Below are 17,779 nucleotides of genomic sequence, written 5' to 3'. Positions count from 1 at the left end.
TCAGGTTTTTTGAAGCCCTTTCCCGTTACTAAATTATTTGGTCAAAATCTTCTTTTTTGCCTCTAAATGATATGTTGTCAAGTCTCCCTGCCATCTGTCAATCCTGTATCTCTGGTATAGTTTTTTTTAAGGTGGTTACTACTGTTTTGTTGTATTTTCAAGTTCCCACTGCTATTGCATCATTGTCAAAGGTCATAGTACATGATATTATTGACCCAATGATAATTGAAAAAGGTGGAACAGTATCAGTAGCGTTTAAGCTTTTGGATTTGTTACAATTCTTCTTCTTCTGCTTTATCTTTTCCTACTTCTGTATGGGGTTGTTGTGATAGATCAACCTTCACCAAACAGCTTGTCCCTGCACCTCCATGTGAGTCAAACACGTTTCTTTTGAATCTTCTATTACTTTATCCATCCCTGACTTCCCTCGTTTTCTCTTTCCCTTTACTTCTCATTTAATTTGTTTAAAATAATTTTGGATTTTGCCAATGATTACATTGATTTAAGGAGTTAGACCTTTAATATGTTTTTTCATCTTTGATTTTTGGAATTGGTTTTGGATTTGGAAACTTAGCACAACTGACTTTCTGACTTTTTTGATCATGGTTCGTGTTAGTCTCATCTACAGGACCTGCTTTAAGCCTTCCTCTTGCAGCTTGCCAAGTTCCAGCACTGACATTACATTAAAGGTAATCGTCGACTTGTAAGATAATCTGGACATAAGACAGACAAGTATATATATATATATATTTATATACAGTGTATAGCATATGTATAGTACTGTATAATAAGTCCCTTAACTCATATTGTTTAATTTTATATCCTTTTTATCGTCATTCTTAGCACGTTGTGTAGATTTTCTTTCATTTTTTTGTACATTTTTTATTTTATTATTTTGTTATGTTGTTGCTGTTACTCGCATGAATGCCAAACCTTTAACAGCTTCAAGAATCCTTTCTTTGTCTGTGTTATGTTACCTCATCAGTGTTCATTGTGTTCACTGTGAGAGGAGGAACGGTATCGGCGGAGTTTGAGCACTCGTATGTTTTCTGTTGTAACATTTCAGCCTGTTAATAATAAACATTAACATAAAGGATTTCAGTATGGTTTCAATACCCCTTTGTTGCGTTTCAAATGAAGCAGCACATCGTGAGTCACAATGCAAAAGCTTAAGAAGTTAACCAGATTCAATGCCAGAGTGCAGCAGTATAGCACGTGCAGTGAACACCAGTTACAATGGGTTAACTTAAGTCCCATGCAATCGCATTTGCTTTCTTTCCTCATTCATACTGTTTGATTACCTTCACTTTCTGTGGCAAGATCAATTGCCTTTTTTCCTGTAATTGTAAGACAAAAACTAAACAAAACTGAAACTATTGAAACTAAATCTAATCAAAAGCACTGCAGGTAATCAACTAAGATTGACATGAATGAGATCTGGCATACGGAACTGGCGTGCAAAAACTGTCGTTTATCCTTGAGACATGGTAGAGATCATAAGTTGAATGGTCGTAAGTTGCAAGTCGACGATTATCTGTATACTATTGTCCTGAGTTGCTGCGAGTGTCGAACTTTCTCTTCCGTAGGCTTGTTTCTAGTTTTTACCATGCCTTGTGCTACTTTCATTATACTCTTGCTAACCAGGCACCCATTTGTAGAAAGAAAGCTTCAGTTCATCTAGCAACATTTTCATATTATTTTAAGAAACCTCTAAAATGACAAGTTTAAACTATCTTGGCTGTTTTAATTTGAAATAGTTAATGCAACAAATTTTTAACATTTTGTCCATTTACTAATATCATTAGTTTACTTCTTGTCTTTTAAAGATATTTCTGAAAAGCACTGTACCCTTAAACATTCCTGGACCTGTCCAATACAATCCACTAAATTGGGTTTTCCTGCCATCACACTTTTCATACAGGAGCTGTGCTGACATTTTTCCAGTCTTCTTCACTCACATTCTGGTGACACTAAATAGATCCCTTCTAGGGCACCCCTGAAACTGGTAAGACTTACAACACCCTTAGAAGCATTAGGAGCAGCTGCCCAGAGTAACCTCTGGTGGACTCTGGTACTCTGACACCCCCATCTGGCCATTTACATAATGGTCAGTAGACTCTCACCTTTTATTGTGGTAAACACCTAAAATTCTTGTTAGTCTTCTGTTATCCCACACTACTCTTGTGTGCTTCTAGTAAATGTAATTCTTGGGTATCTCTAGGTTAGCTAAATGAAAAATGTTTTACAAGGTACATTACTGGCAGCCATGGCATGCTTGATCTTAGGAAAAGTATTATTTCCTTCCTGTGTTTGTGTGTCATCATTGTCAGCATCATCTATGCTTTTTTATCCATCTGGATTCATTGCTGTAAGTATGGTTGCCTTACCAGATTACCGCTGGGCAAATTTGGACAGGATACACCGCAATAATGCAGTACTGCATTGAACACTAGTACAGTAAGCAGAGTGAGATTGAGAAGCTAATGAATATAGGGCCAGGTTCACCTGCTACAAATCATCACATGGTAGGTGTCCAGCAGTGTCTTTGTTGTAAATTCCTCACTGTTATAAAAGCAGAATTACTCAATATTCTGGACTTGATTGTATTTGTTAATTTCAAATATGGACACATATGGTCAAACAGCCACAAAATCACCATATTAGCTAATATCTATGGACACAAAACTCATTTGTTACCGTTCAAATATGTGCCTTGCAGGTAAGCAGGACGTTTATCTATGGCAGAATTTAGGGGAATTCTTTGGGAGGGAGAGATGCCTCTGGTTGTTGCAGGATTTTTAAGTAAGCAACAGAAGAACACATGAGAAACAACTACAGATGTGTACATGTGTTCTTTCTTCCATCTGCTCTCTTAAAGCCATGAAATGCAATTGATGCAAGGAGAGAAAAGGTACACAGTAGCTTGCTTTTGAATTAAAAAAAAAAAAAGATAAAATCCACTGCTTGCTGTACAGATTTTTCTCATCTGCACAATGTCAGTTGCTTTCACTGCTGCTGTGGAGTATAAAACACTTATCTAACCTGTTGGTAACTAATCTGATCTGTCCCTATGCCTGCAGGCGAGACAGTGCAGGCTGGCACTACCCATAAAGTATTATGTTCAGCAAAGCTGCACAAGCAGATGTGTACAGTAAGCACTTCAATAAAATGGCATTCTCGTTGCACTCACTTAAAAGTGGGGAAGAGATGGATAATTGCAATTTAAAAATGAAGCAAAAAATAACAATGATAGTTTGTTCTGCAGCCAAAGCTCAAATTGCTTTTGAACTTCTTGCCTCTTCCATGGACTTTTGCAAACCTCAAGTTCAGGATCTTGCAGTTAATTTTGACAGAAATCTCTCTTTTAAGAAACAGATTAATTCTGTGGTCCAGAGTTGCATTCCCAGTTTCATCTTTTAGCTAATGTTAGGCCTTTTTTTGCCTCCTAGGGATCTTGAGAAAGTTACTGATGCTCATTGTATTCTGAGTTTAGTAAATCCCTGATATGCAGGTTGCAGTTGGTTCAAAATGCTGCTGCTCGTTTTTTAAATGGACCAAAAATGTTTACCTCTGTATCTCCAATATTATCCTCTTTACACTGGCTGTATGTTAGCTTTAGAATTGATTTTAAAGTTGTGCTGCTGGTTTTTAAATCATCACATGGGTATGCTTTTGCCTTTTTATCTGAATTGTGTGTTTTATACCAGCCATCCAGAGAGCTTAAATCTACCGGTCAGTTGTCTCTTATGACAATCCTCTTATGAGTCCCTTATACTAAGTGCAAAACTAAGGGGGACAGGGCTTTTGCAGCTGCTGAACTCATTACTAATTAGATTAAGGAGTTACCTTTAATTGATTTGTTTAAAATGAGATTGAAGACACATTTCTGTTCTCCAGTTATCATGACCTTCAGTGATACTGATGTCCTTTCCCCCCCAGTTCATTTGTGTGTTTCAATTTACTGCTGGTTATATTGTGTTTTATTGTATTTTATGCTATATATTTTATGTTTATTGTATTTTTAATAGTACTAGGTTGTTGTACCGTGTTAGCCATTATGAATGTAGAGAAACGCCAAGCAAAATGACACCTTTATTGGCTAACTAACAAGATTACAATATGCAAGCTTTCGAGGCAGCTCAGGCCCCTTCTTCAGGCAAGATGTAATACAGAAACTGAAGTTCCCTGAGTTTATATCCACACACTAGGACAAGAAACAACAATGGTAAATTTTTGAATGAAAACTCTTAAATGTAAAAATTAATAGGTTCATTCAGGCTAAGATTAATTTAACAGGAGATAGAAGAACAATGTATGGTCAAGATCTTTAGATAAGATAACTGTCCAATAAAGTCCTTTGAAGTTTGTGAAGTTTTTCAAAACAATGCAGATCTGTAGTCAGGTTGTCTGTGTCAGTCTGAGAGATGCAAACAGTCTTCATATCTGGCTATAAAACTTTGTCTCTGTTCAAGCCATGCTGTAATGTATTAAATTTTAACATGAGCTTAACTTCCCATTCTATTCTCTCTTGCTGCGTTTTGAAGTTGCCCATAAGCACTGTGACTTTAAAGTCCGTCTCACAGTGTCCATGGCTGTTGAAGTGGGCCGCTACAGGAACATCTGTGTTGCCACGTTTAATGTGGAATCTGTGTAAATTCATTCTCTGTCGGAGTGTTTGTCCAGTTTCTCCCACATAGAGTGTAGTGTCAGGACATTTCATGCAGAGAATTAGGTAGACAACATTCGATGATCTGCAGGAAAATGATCCCTTTATGTGATGTTCAAGTCGGGAGTTTGGTATAATTAGACGGTCTGTATTGTAGATGTGGGCACACGTTTTACATCTTTTCTGTAGGCAGGGAGATGTGCCATTTTCTGTTGGTTCATTTAGGGAGCTTCGGACAATTAGTTGCTGAAGGTTTGGTGGTTGTCTGTATGCCATTTTAATGTAAAGCACGCTGGCTACATCATTACTAATGTTGTTTTAAAAATGATCTGACATTAGCTTTATATAAAATAGATTAAATTTGCTGGAAACACATGCCTAGAATAAAGATCTACAAAAAGTAAGCAACTCTGATGGTAAAGAGATGAACTACTAGCATTTCTCCTACACTTGCCAAGCACATTTTTCATTGTCATGCAGAGTATACAGGAAAAATAGAAATAGACTAGCACATCTGCATAAGAATCCAGATACTAAAGTAGGGCTCCTTTTCTGCTGCTGGTGTAGGGAAAACAGGTCTAAGAGTCTACTGGAGAACTATGCTTTGAGACTCAACATAATACAGCTACAGCAACACTTTCTGTAAAGTTTACAGATTCCTCATAAGTTCAAAATGTATTTATTTGTGAAACTGTTCAGTGTGGTTATTATGTAGGCACAGCTGAAAACAGTATTAGTCAGAACTGTCTATCCATAGTATACAGTGTGTTAACAGATATCAGATTTTATTCTGAGCAGCAGAGATGCAAGCTAGTTTTTAAAGATTAATCCGTGATAAGGAGTCAGGAATGTAAGGGTCAGTAACAAGCATATCTGTGAAATGGACATTATAAACACAATTCAGGGCCAAAGTACAAAAAGAGGCAAAAACTAGAATACTAAAATATAAAACAGACATGGAAAATCAGGAACAAAGATGACTGAAACCACAGGCCTATGCCAAAATCGTTTGTTAGAGGGACCTTTTAACCAACCACTACGCCTTGTCTGTATCAAGACAGTCACAGTTCACACATCTCCTAGTGTTTTATACAGGCAATATCACACATCACCTTACTTCCATGTCATGTGACTAGCCACAGCTTTCATAGTTATAAAAAATATGATGACCCACATAGAAAACAACGCAGAATATGGTGGTACATAGTAGCATCCTTGGAGTTATGTTTACCTCTGGGGTGGAAGTGAAAAACATTGAATTTTTTCAATAAGGAAAAATGTTATTATGTGTAACAGAATTATGTAACTCTTGTGACAGATGGCCGGGGGCCCATGCCTGGCCTGGGACGCCTCTTCACCACATCTGTCAGGGGGACAAGGGGGGAAGCCCAGTATCTCCCCCTGGACACTAGATGCCAGCCTCCCTGGGTTGCAGCGGTGCCTCGGACTCCCCCAGGGCTTCATGGGGGTTGGAGTTCTGTGCAGCTCTGTGGGGCCCTACAGGCGCTACCAGGGGGTGCTGCAACAAGAGCAGCTGGCCCCTTTTGGGCACTGGTTTCGCCTTACCCGGAAGTGCAGCCATATGTCAGCAATCAACCACCTGAAGGGTGCCTGATAAAAGGGAGCCAGCGACCACCACTCAGTGGCCAGAGTTGGGAGGAAGGAGGAGAGAGCTGTGGAGGAGTGGTGGTGGAAGAGAATGGAGTGTTTTGATGTTATGTTTAGTGCTTGGGACTGTGTTGTGGCTAGAGGGATTACGGGGAAGACGTGCCCTTCAGCTGACGAAAAATAAATAATTTGTTTATTTTACCCGTGCCTCCCGTGTCCAATCTGTGTCAGGTAAGGCACTATATAGCATCCTTCTTACACTATAAAAATATAAACATAAATAGTAGAAAAGGCATGGTTAGTGTCCACTGTTGTACTGATGCAGATTTAGCACATGTCCTTCGTGTGATATGTTTTGACTATCACCAGCACATAGCCTGATGTTGCATTTGGGACAGTAGAAGTGAGTTTCTTTGCAAACCTTTTTAATAATATTTTTGGTGCCTGATCCACAGAACGGACATACTCCTTGCATTATTGTAGTCTAACACAGCACAAGGCTTTGTGACTTCCATATTTCCCCTGACATAAACTACAGTTGCTGCATTGGTGAACAGTGCTTAGGGGATAACTTCTTTCTTGTTTTTCTACTTGATCACAATAATTTTGCCTTTTTGCCACGTACCTACTTGCATCATAATTAACCTCCAGGCAAATTAATTCAACAGGTATATCACAGCAGTTTGGTCATATAGTGTCATTGCATAAGTTTCACTATCCCATGTGAATGTCTGATCACCAATTCACACTTTTGTCACTATTGCTTGATTCAACTGATGGTACTGTTTCTGTTTCTTCTAAAACTGGATTTACAGCTTCTCCTTTACGTGCCATTGAGTTTTGGTTGAAGTCCCACTTATGAATACTGTTGAGTTACCAAAGAGTGTCAAAATGCATAGAAATATTCATGATTTCGTGCAGGGTAATGTTATTTTATCCGCTAGACAGCAACAGAATACTGTTCTGAGAGTTCTCCAGGCTTAACACTATAAATTATATATAACCCCTTCTGACTCGTGAGTAACCGTAATTACATAGAATTCCATGGCTAGCACGAAGCAGGTTGAAGAGAATTTCATGATAACAGCACTAATTTAATTATAAAAAGTATTCTTCTTAAAAATAAGCTAAAATATTCCACAAGAGCACCTCACTGTGCAATTAAGTTCTTAACACATGAGACTGTAGGACAAAGTATTTAGAGTATACATAAATACCAAGGCCATAGGCCAACAGAAAATCAGAATCCCTTCAAATTGTTTCTGTATCATACAGTTTATGTTTATAGCAACTTACACCATAAATAGTGAATTAATTAAAGATTACATCTTTACCATTGTTTAAGTGCCACAAAACCACTGAGGGTTTCACACATGTGTAGAACATTCCAGCACACAATGTGAACATTTTCCACAACATCATAATAAATCAGCTTAGCTGGAAAACAATTTATAGAAATGTATATGTTTGCCAGGTAAAATGAAATTATAAATTTAACGCTAGAGAAGGGAAGAAGAATGATTTCTTTTGTTATTGAGGGCAGTAACTAGGTTACTAAAAAAGCTTTTATTGCATATTTTATTTGTCAATTAATCGATCTAATTTTGAGATAGAATAATGAAGATAGAATAACTTAATAATAACTAATATTTTAAGGACCTTATGGGACTTTTATATGAAACATAAGGCAATCTCACTACAGTCACTTTTCAAATTATTTGATTGGCATTAAAGCATTTTATTCTAAGGCCCACATCAAGTGAAACGAACTTTTAAAATGTCAAGCTATTTTTGGATTTTTGGAGAAACCTTTAAACAAATTTAAAATATAATTTGTGTAACTAGCCTGTGTACTAATGGGTTGAAGTGAAGCTCTTTTCAGTGAAGATGAAAGCAAAACAGGTTTCACCCAGGCATTTTAGTTAGATTCTTTACTTATAGGGTTTTGCACAAGTGGCCCCTATTGTTGGCACTTCGGGCACCAAGCCAGATCCAACTTCAAATGGTATGTCAATACATCACAGTTAAGAGATTTGTGTGTAAAGCTGAACTCTTATAAAACCACAAAAACACAGGGAGACAAGGCACTCTCTGTGCAGACTGGGATCGGACTGCTGATCAAAACCTGGTCCATGGATCTGTGAAGCAGTAGTGCTAATCACAGCACCTCCATGTATACCCATGCTGCCCAGTGTAGTGAGTTCCCTTCCTTAAAAAAGTACAAATCAGTAAACACCAAGCAGTCTCCTAATATCAATATGTGTAAAATCTTAAATTTGAATATTCACACTGAAATATTTGGATTTTTATGCATAACTGCCAAATTTAGATTTTATTTTTCTTTCAGAATGTTTTTGTTATTTTAAACTGTAACTAAAATGTACATTTTCATTTATTCGCTTAACATATACTTTTATCCAAATTGATGTACAAAAGAGGTGAACATAATAAAGTAAACATAAGGGTACAAATTGATCATCACAAATGAAGAGCTCAGAACAAAACACAAGGTATTTACACTTCCCACATTAAAAATCCTAACGGCTAATGTCAGTAAGACAGACATTCACCACATAAGAGTCTTCAAATGGTTATTAAACAGTCAAAATTTTGAATAGAGATGGACAGCTCATTCCAACAGCAAGGAGCTACACATGAAAAGAGCCTGGATTAAGCTACTGTGGTTGATATTAATCAGACTCTGCATAGAGTAAGTGTTGCTCAACTGTCTCACCAGTCACAGCTTTATGAGAAAGTGGCAAAGAGAAACCACTGTTAAAAAGAAAAATATATGATAGCTCGACTACAATTTGCCACAAGGCACATGGGGGAACTCTAAAGTGAGCTGAAAGAAGGTTCTGTGGTGTGATCAGACCAAAACTGAGGGTTTCTTTGGCCATCAGATTAAACAACATGTTTGGCATAAGCCAAACACTCTGTTATCAAAAACACAATACCCTCCATGAAGCATGGGGCTGGGAACATCATGCTGTGTGAATTTCTTTGTTGGGGGCCCTGGAAGGCTTGTGAGGGTAAAATTAATGCAGCAAAGTACTAGAAAATCCTGCAAGAAAAATGAATGCATTCTGCAAGAAACCAGTGCCCCGGCAGAAGATGTGTTTTTCACTAAGACAGCAACTCCAACCATAAAGCCAAAGCTAGGTTAAAAACAACAATGTTAATATACTGGAGTGGCCAATCAGAGTTCACATCTCAGTCCAACTGAGAATTTGTGGTTGTGCCAAAAAAGGCTGTTCACCCATAAAGCTCAAACATCTGACAGAGCTTGAGCTGTTTTGTAAAGTAAACAACAACAACAACATTTATTTATATAGCACATTTTCATACAAATAATGCAGCTCAAAGTGCTTTACATGATGAAGAAAGAGAAAAAAGACAAAGTAAGAATTAAAATAAGAGAACACTAATTAACATAGAATAAAAGTAAGGTCCGATGGCCAGGGAGAACAGAAAAAAAAAAAAACTCCAAACAGCTGGAGAAAAAATAAAATCTGGAGGGGTTCCAGGCCATGAGACCACCCAGCCCCCTCTGGGCAGTAAAAGTAAAATGGAACTCAAGGCTGCCATGGCTCCAAAGGTGCATCAACTAAATACTGATATGAAGGGGAGGAATACTTATGTGATCAATTATTATAGTTTTTATATTTTGTAAATAGTTTATTTCTTTTCGGAGGTTTTTTATTTTTCACTTTGACATTAAAGAGTCTTTTCTGTGGCGAAGTATCAGAAAAGTCAAATTAAATCCACAGGAATTCAATATTGACAATAAAATGCGAACACTTCCAAGGGTGTGAATACCTTTTATAGACACTGTAAACCACAGTGGTTTACTAATTATTGATTATTTGTTGCACATTATCTTTGCTTTTGCATTCACTGAGCAGGGAAGGATAACGATTTAAATTACTCACTATACTTTTTGAGTAAGTTTAATCCCTGTCACTGTTAGAAACCAGCAAACCAAAGAGTTCACTATATGTATGACAGTTGGGTTAGACCAGCAGGGTCTCCAGAAGATGACGGTGCTCAAGAATAGCTGTCTTCTTGCCCAGCCATGCCATCCCTGAATTCTTGAAGTCAGCCTCTAGAACTGTTAGTCATAATGACAGAAAAGAACACTTCTATTTAGGACTGCAACCCATTCACTTTAAGCATTCTTGTATGCTTGTGAAGGAATGAAGGACAGTGACAGCAGCCTGGTTAGATATGTAGTACTACTGAAAATTGTGGCAGTGTTGTAAGATTGTTCAGTTTATGCAGATCCCTATCATGATACTATATGTTGGAGAGTAATCCAGGTAACTAAAAGAGATGTAGTTTTGAATGGGAAAAAATCGTTTTGCCTGCCAGTTCACTGTATGGCCAACAGCCTAGTTGCATTTGTGATAAATAAAGTTAGTTATCTTTTAAAAAAAGCTTTATAAAGTCTTGTCACAGCTAGTCCTAATTATATTACTAAGCTGCTTAACATACGCAAATCATTCAGTAAAATAGTATTTCAGAAAATAAAAATGTATGATTTGAAGATTTTTTTTTTTTTAATAAAAGGTATTAGACGCAACAGTGCTGTATGATATATCAAAGCTACACTGGAGGGAAGAAAATAACTTCCCCCATGTCCAGCAGAGATAATCCTTTCAAATTTAAAGCTTACCTGTGTGGTACATATTCAAATGAATCACATTTCTTTGTTAAACCTACTTTTTTAGTTCTGTTTCGGGGACTGCACAGTGCAAGTGAAATCACTTTTTTAATATTATGTTGCTTTTTTTCTTCTTCCACTTATATTTTGGCTGAAAAAAAATGTTCTGGCCTTTTAATCTAACCTGTGTATGCCATTCGAACTTGTCACTTATCTAATGCCATGCCATGACCCTCTATCTGCTGCAGCCATGTGTTATGTGGGCATCCCCTTGGCCTGGTCCAGCTGCTCAGGTCCTCAACAATGAGGATCCTATGTGCTAGATCAACCTCAGGGAATGGTCCACATGGCTGTAGTATCATAACTAACGCTCCCTCACAATGCAGGTAATGTGCCTCATTTAGGGACTCCGTGAGCAACTGCTCATTGAACACAAAGTCAAACCAGCAGTACCTAAGTATTCTCCGAAGAGACACAGTTCTGAAGGAGTCCAGCCTTTGTCTCGGGTCACTGGATAGCATATATATTTTCCAACCATATAGCAAAACAGGAAGCACCAGAACTCTAAAGGCTTGGGCCTTCGTCCTTTTGCATAGATATTGGGAGCACCACACACCTCTTTCCAGCAATCTCATGACCTCCATGCTCTCACAATTAGTCTACTCACTTCATAGGAAGAGTCACCAGATACATGAAGGTTGCTGCCGAGGTAAGTAAACCTCTTGACAAGGTTGACTATCTCTCCACAGACAGACACACCGCTGATGGGTGTGCCATAGAGATCATTAAAAGCCTGGATCTTGGTTTTTATCCAGGACACTGAATAGGCCTAGACTCTCTGACTCCTCACTACATCTCCCAAGAGTCTTGGTCAGATCCTCCATTGACTCCACAAAGATCACAGTATCATCGGCAAAATCATGATCACTGAATCTATCTTCACCAACAGATGCCCTACAGCCATCAGACAACCATGTCAGTTAATACTCCACCGAAAAATATATTTTTTGTATATTCACTATCACTATCATATTACTAGTTTGTAGTGATAGTGAGAAAAACATTTGAATCTCATGTTTTTATGCAGAATGGTGATAAAAACAAATTATAACAGATGCCAGTAGTAACTTGTAAATTGCAAACAATATGAAAAATATCTTGGTTTTCATCCCCTATTGTTATCCTGAAGTTGCTTTAGTTAACCGTCAGCTCTGGGCCAGCCTAGTAATAGACTGATGCCCCATCAAGGGTTGTTTCCTGCCTTCCATCTGATGCTGATGCTCTCTGTGACTCTTATTTTGACTAAATTCATTTCATAACAAGAGCATGGAAAGATGGATTTTTTTTCCAAACAGCAAGGCATTGACATTGTTGGCAAGATGGCATCAGAAGGTTTGGCCCCTGTTCTATTGCATCAAGGCCCTGATCTTTTTTCAGGAATGTCCAAGAATAATATCAAGCCCCTGATATTTTTATCTGTCCTAATTGATTATGTCCCTGATTATAGTGTGAAAGGTCAAGGGGAACCCCCAAACACAACCCAACAAATGTATATAGGCTCACTGGCCACATTATTAGATACAACTTGCTAATACTGACTTGGATCCCCTTTTTCCTTCACAATTGCCATAATTCTTCATGACATAGATTCAAGATTTCGGTCCATGTTGACATCATATCATCACACAGTTGCTGCAGATTTGTTGACTGCAGATCCATGATGCGAATCTCCTGTTACACAACATCCCAGAGACACTCTACTGGATTGAGATCTGGTGACTGTGGAAGCCATTTGAGTACAGTGAACTCATTATTATGTTCAAGAAAGAATTTTGAGATGATTTGAGCTTTGTGACATGGCATGTTATCCTGCTGGAAGTAGCCATCAGAAGATGGGTACACTGCGATCATAAAGGGATTGACATGGTCAGCAACAATACTCAGGTAGGCTGTGACATTCTAACGATGCTCAATTGGTACTTAGGGTCTTAAAGTGTACTAAGGAAATATCCCCCACATCACTGCACCAACACCCCCCTAAACAGGTGATACCAGGCAGGATGTTGATACCAAATTCTGACTCTACCGTCTGAATGTCGCAGCAGAAATCAAGACTCATCAGACCAGGCAAGATTTTTCCGGTCTTCTATTGTCCAAATTTGGTGAGCCTATGTGAATTGTAGCCTCAGAGTGTGATCACTTGCTGCTGTAGTCCAACTGCTTCAACATTCAACATGTTGTCCGTTCAGAGATGTTCTTCTGCACACCTCGGTTGTAATGAGTGGTTATTTGAGTTACTGTTTCCTTTCTATCAGCTTGAACCAGTGTGACCATTCTCCTCTAGCATCAATAAGGCATTTTCAGTCAGACAACTGCTGCTCTGGATATTTTCTCTTTATCAGACCATTCACTGTATTCCCTAGAGAAAGTTCTGCATGAAAATCCCAGTAGATCAGCAGTTTCTGAAATACTCAGACCAGCCCATCTGGCACCACTTCTGTAAGTTTCTTTTCTTTTGTATAAAAATGTACACAGTATTAAAATGATAATGCTGTTAGCACAACCTCAAAATATAAATTATGTTTTTAGCTCTCAAAATCCTATGACTATCGATACATGTGTTGTTTTAGTGTAAGTAATGCTCCATTTTCAAAAGAGTAAAAGTCACCCAATTACTTCTGAAAAACTGATATTTTTTCATACTAGCTGATACATATTATTCATCTTAATGTTATATTGTGTATTATTATTACTATATACAAAAAACATGTTTCTTTCCTTTTTGTCTTCACAGAAAATGGATAAAAACAAAGATGGTGTTGTAACAATTGATGAGTTTATTGACTGCTGCCAAAAAGTAAGTGAAATGCTAAGCTTTTCATTTCTAATGTATGTAAACATAGAACTGTAAACCTTTAGATATCAAAAACAAAGATTGTGTTCAACTGTGAATATAATGTTTCAACTAAAATAAAAAAATCAACCAAATGATATGTAATAATGTCTCTGGGCGGCATAATGTTCAGGTTTCCCCACCGTCAGAGGCAGGGAGGTAAAGTGGCTCAGGCTGTAACCATGAGGCATTATGAGTGAACTATTTTAGTGCTTTAAAACCAAACAGAATAGCACTTAGTTAAAGATTAGATAGATGGCTATAAATAAGCATGAAGTAGCAGAGAAAAATGAACTTCAAGGAAGTAGCCTTTCATACATTCACTTTTTTAGGTAATGATAGTTCTCCTGAGCATGAAGATAAAATGACCAACTCCACTGTCGGAAACAAGAGCAGTAGGTTTATAGGCTATACAGGGTAGGATTCAAAAGTAATGAGCCTTTGTTCAAAAAGACAAATTTATTGAGCAAATCGGTACAACTAATTACTAGTCTTCAAAATAGGCACCTCCTGCATCAATACACTTTTGTAGGCGGCTTTTCCATGACTCGAAGGCCTCCACGTAGGCCTGTTCCGGGATGGTTGCAAGGGCTGCCTTGACATTTGCTTGGATGTCCCCGTCCAGGGGTCCTCAATCACGGTCCTGGAGAGCCGCAGTGGCTGCAGGTTTTTGCTCCAACCCAGTTGCTTAATAAAAAGTACTTATTGCTAAAGTAACACTTCTGCTTCACTTTAGTGATTTTGAGCCCTTATTGCTTAATTTTGTCTTAAACAGCTATTTAAATTGCTCCTTATTATCAATAACATGCAAATGACAAGAGAGAGCAGCATTTCTCCATTTAGCTTATTTACATTTACACCTGTGTGTATTTATCTGCACTATTGGGTTTAATTAAATACTTGGAAGAAAAATGAAGAGAAAAAAGTGAAGGACTGAGAATTACTCGTCCATTTTAGCCTTCAGATCATTTGCATGATAAAAAGGGAAAGAAAATCTAGGATATGAGAATGACCTGACATAGCAGAGTTAATTTAATTTCATAGCTTGTTAGTGCTTTATTGGCAAGAATTGCTTTTTTAATTAAGCAACCAGGTCAGAACAAAAACCTGCAGCCACTGCGGCTCTCCAGGACTGGGATTGAGGACCCGCTCGATCGAGTCGAAGTGTTTTCCTCTCAGCACTGATTTTAAGTGTGGAAACAAGAAGAAGTCAGAAGGCGATACGTCTGGACTATAGGGAGGCTGGGGGACCACCGGAACGTTCACCCGGGCCAGGTAGGCGCTCACGATGAAGGCGGTGTGGCTGGGCGCGTCATCGTGGTGAAGCTTCCAGCTGTCCTTGATGTCCCTTCGCTTGCGCGCGATGCTTCTTTTCAGCCTTTTCAGGACTTTTTGCAGCATTCACGGTCTGTCCTTGCGGGACAAACTCGTAGTGGATGATCCCCTTCACTCCGAAGAACTTGATCGCGTACCGTTGCTCTAACGATCTTTCCATTCCGCCGTGTAACGCACTACCGCACAGGGGTTCCCGTCAAGGCCGATCTGGAGCTCCATTGCGTTGTGAAGCCAACACCCACCGTCGCTGGCAAGTGGGGCGAGGTACGTTCGTGTCAGAACAAAATGAGACTCATTACTTTTGAATCCTACCCTGCATATTGGGGAAATATATAGAGACCAGTTATTCTAGAATGATAAATACTATAAAGTAATTAAATAAAGCAGATAATGTAGAGGATGAAATGTTTCTAAACATTGATGCAAAGGTACAATCACAATAAGGAAAGGAAGCAATGGGAGAAAATTCATGAACAGCGGAATTTCAAAGCGATATATCTAAGTAAATACTTTTCTACCTCCAACCAACATTATCATGTAAAATAAAATTCAAAACATGAACATCGTCACCAATTCAGGGTGATTGACATTAAAGATAATGTTTTGGAATATAGCCACTGGCTTACATCAAACTATGCTATTTGGACCCCTTCTAAAGGCAGTTACATCTAACGGCTGTCTTTATGTGTATTCATAATGCATGGGACACAGACTGTAAAAAAGGAATAAAATATTTCCAAATCCATGAGACATAACATGAATTGTAGAGGAATAACCAATGACAGTCCATGATCTCTGTCTGTCATTCACAAATGCCCTTTTCCTAGAACTGCAGTTTAGAATTTTGTCTTCTTGGCCTTGCAGGACACTGAGACAGCAACCTAAACACCAGCAGACTGTAAAGCATTAGGTTATTAGTGTGTTCATAACTGTAGGGTATTAGTGTGTAAAAACACCATCTCCTCAAACCCATCCTCCTCATATTGCAGTTACAAAATCAGCGCTTTCTATTATGCATTCAAGATTAATATAAACCTGTTTAGGGAATATTTTCACAGACCTTTGTTTCACACAAAAAAAAGAGTGTCAGGAGATTTCCCTTTGCTTTATAATAACATTGAATCTTAAAAAAAAACGAGTTAATGAAACAAGTTTTAATGTTTTTGATGTAAAGCAAGTTGTGTGACACTGTTGAGATCCTTGGAAGCAAATTATTCAGAAAGCAAAAAAATGAAGGACTTACTTTGCAGATTGAAATGGCAAGCTGCCTAATTTTAGTTCTTTGAATTTTGCATTGTGATGAACACTTCTCTGCCAAATTAAACCCCCACCCTATTCTCTGAAACTTGCCGAATATAATTGGTTGACTTTCATCTTTTGGCATTTCCCGTTTTTTTCTTTATATTGCCAGCAGTTTTTAGATAGATGATTAAAATTAATTCTTCTCACTGCACTACCTTATTGTGCTAATCTTTTATTTTCTTCCTCCAGGATGAAAATATAATGAGATCCATGCAGCTGTTTGAAAATGTCATTTAATGGAAGTGTTCTTTGGCCCTTTAATGGCCAGATGGGAAAAACAGTCTGAAAATACAGAAGAGGACTTGTCTTCATACATAGTTAAAATAATATCAGCTTTGTGCTGAATAATGTGATTATATATATATATATATATATATATATATATATATATATATATATATATATTATGCAAATAACATTTGTTAAATTATAAACATTTTATTTGTTATTTTTAATTCATTTTTTAAAATATAGTAAAACATTTTTCAAAAAATATTTTCATGTTTCATTCATGTTAATGCATGTCTGTAAAAAAAGATTCCCTGGAATACAACCCATTATAAATGCATTAATAAATTTAATTATTTGGCTTTTAAAAAAATGAAATATAATGAAAATTGTCTATGCTAGTGTATCTTGAATTTCTCAAGAAATAGCCATTAACAAAGCTGTTGCTGCTTAATGTTTATTTGCAGAATTCCTGAATAATTTTTTTTTTTTTATTTCAGTGATGTAAACTGCTAAAATTGCAAAATGTGACTAAAGCACCAGCCTCTCTCTTTTCTTGGTAAATTTCAGTTCATTATGTAGCTGAACAAGCAATCTGAAATGTATGTTTTGTGTGTTTTATTCAGACCATCTTAGTAACTCAGCATTTATTTAAAAAAGTAGGAAAAGGTGGCACAAGCATCGTATTTAATAGAAGGTCCAGTCTGCGTTTGTTCTGCTGCCCATGTATATAATGATAACATCAGCCTTTTGTGGTTTATTTCAGGCCACCAGATTCATTAAGGCTTCTTGCAGACTGGTTCAAGATGTCAGTGTTTTGTTTCATTCTCGTGAGCACACTGTGGATTATCAGTTAATTGAAAGTAAGGAGCAGACATATTCTGCCAATGAAAGTACAGAGCTGACATCTAGTGGTGGATACAAAAACAATTTTGTTAAGTTTTCCTAAATCACCCTTAAGTCCTTCCTTATTTTAACAAATGTAAAACTGGAAACCAAGAAGAGGAAAAAAATAAAAATATAAAAAGTTCCCAGAAACTGTGCTGGTGCTTCAGTCAGCTCCTAACAGTATTATGTCACCATA

At 37.5% G+C, this 17,779-nt stretch overlaps 1 protein-coding gene across 7 annotated transcripts in view; it reads left to right on the top strand.

Moving 5' to 3' along the window:
- The window catches only part of kcnip4a (potassium voltage-gated channel interacting protein 4a), a 1,100,580-nt gene extending 1,083,774 nt beyond the window's left edge, over nucleotides 1–16,806 (top strand). For all 7 annotated transcript variants that reach the window (XM_039751572.1, XM_039751571.1, XM_039751575.1 and 4 more), the window contains 2 exons: nucleotides 13,732–13,794; nucleotides 16,657–16,806. In XM_039751572.1, coding sequence (XP_039607506.1) covers nucleotides 13,732–13,794; nucleotides 16,657–16,704 — 111 coding nt within the window. In that variant the 3' untranslated portion in view covers nucleotides 16,705–16,806. The remainder of the gene's footprint in view (nucleotides 1–13,731; nucleotides 13,795–16,656) is intronic.
- Nucleotides 16,807–17,779: the final 973 nt, after the last annotated feature.

Source organism: Polypterus senegalus, chromosome 4 (genome assembly GCF_016835505.1).
Source record: "Polypterus senegalus isolate Bchr_013 chromosome 4, ASM1683550v1, whole genome shotgun sequence".
NCBI classification, from domain to species: Eukaryota; Metazoa; Chordata; class Cladistia; order Polypteriformes; family Polypteridae; genus Polypterus; species Polypterus senegalus.
Note: the sequence above shows the minus strand (reverse complement) of the source record. Positions and strands in the feature narration are given on the sequence as shown.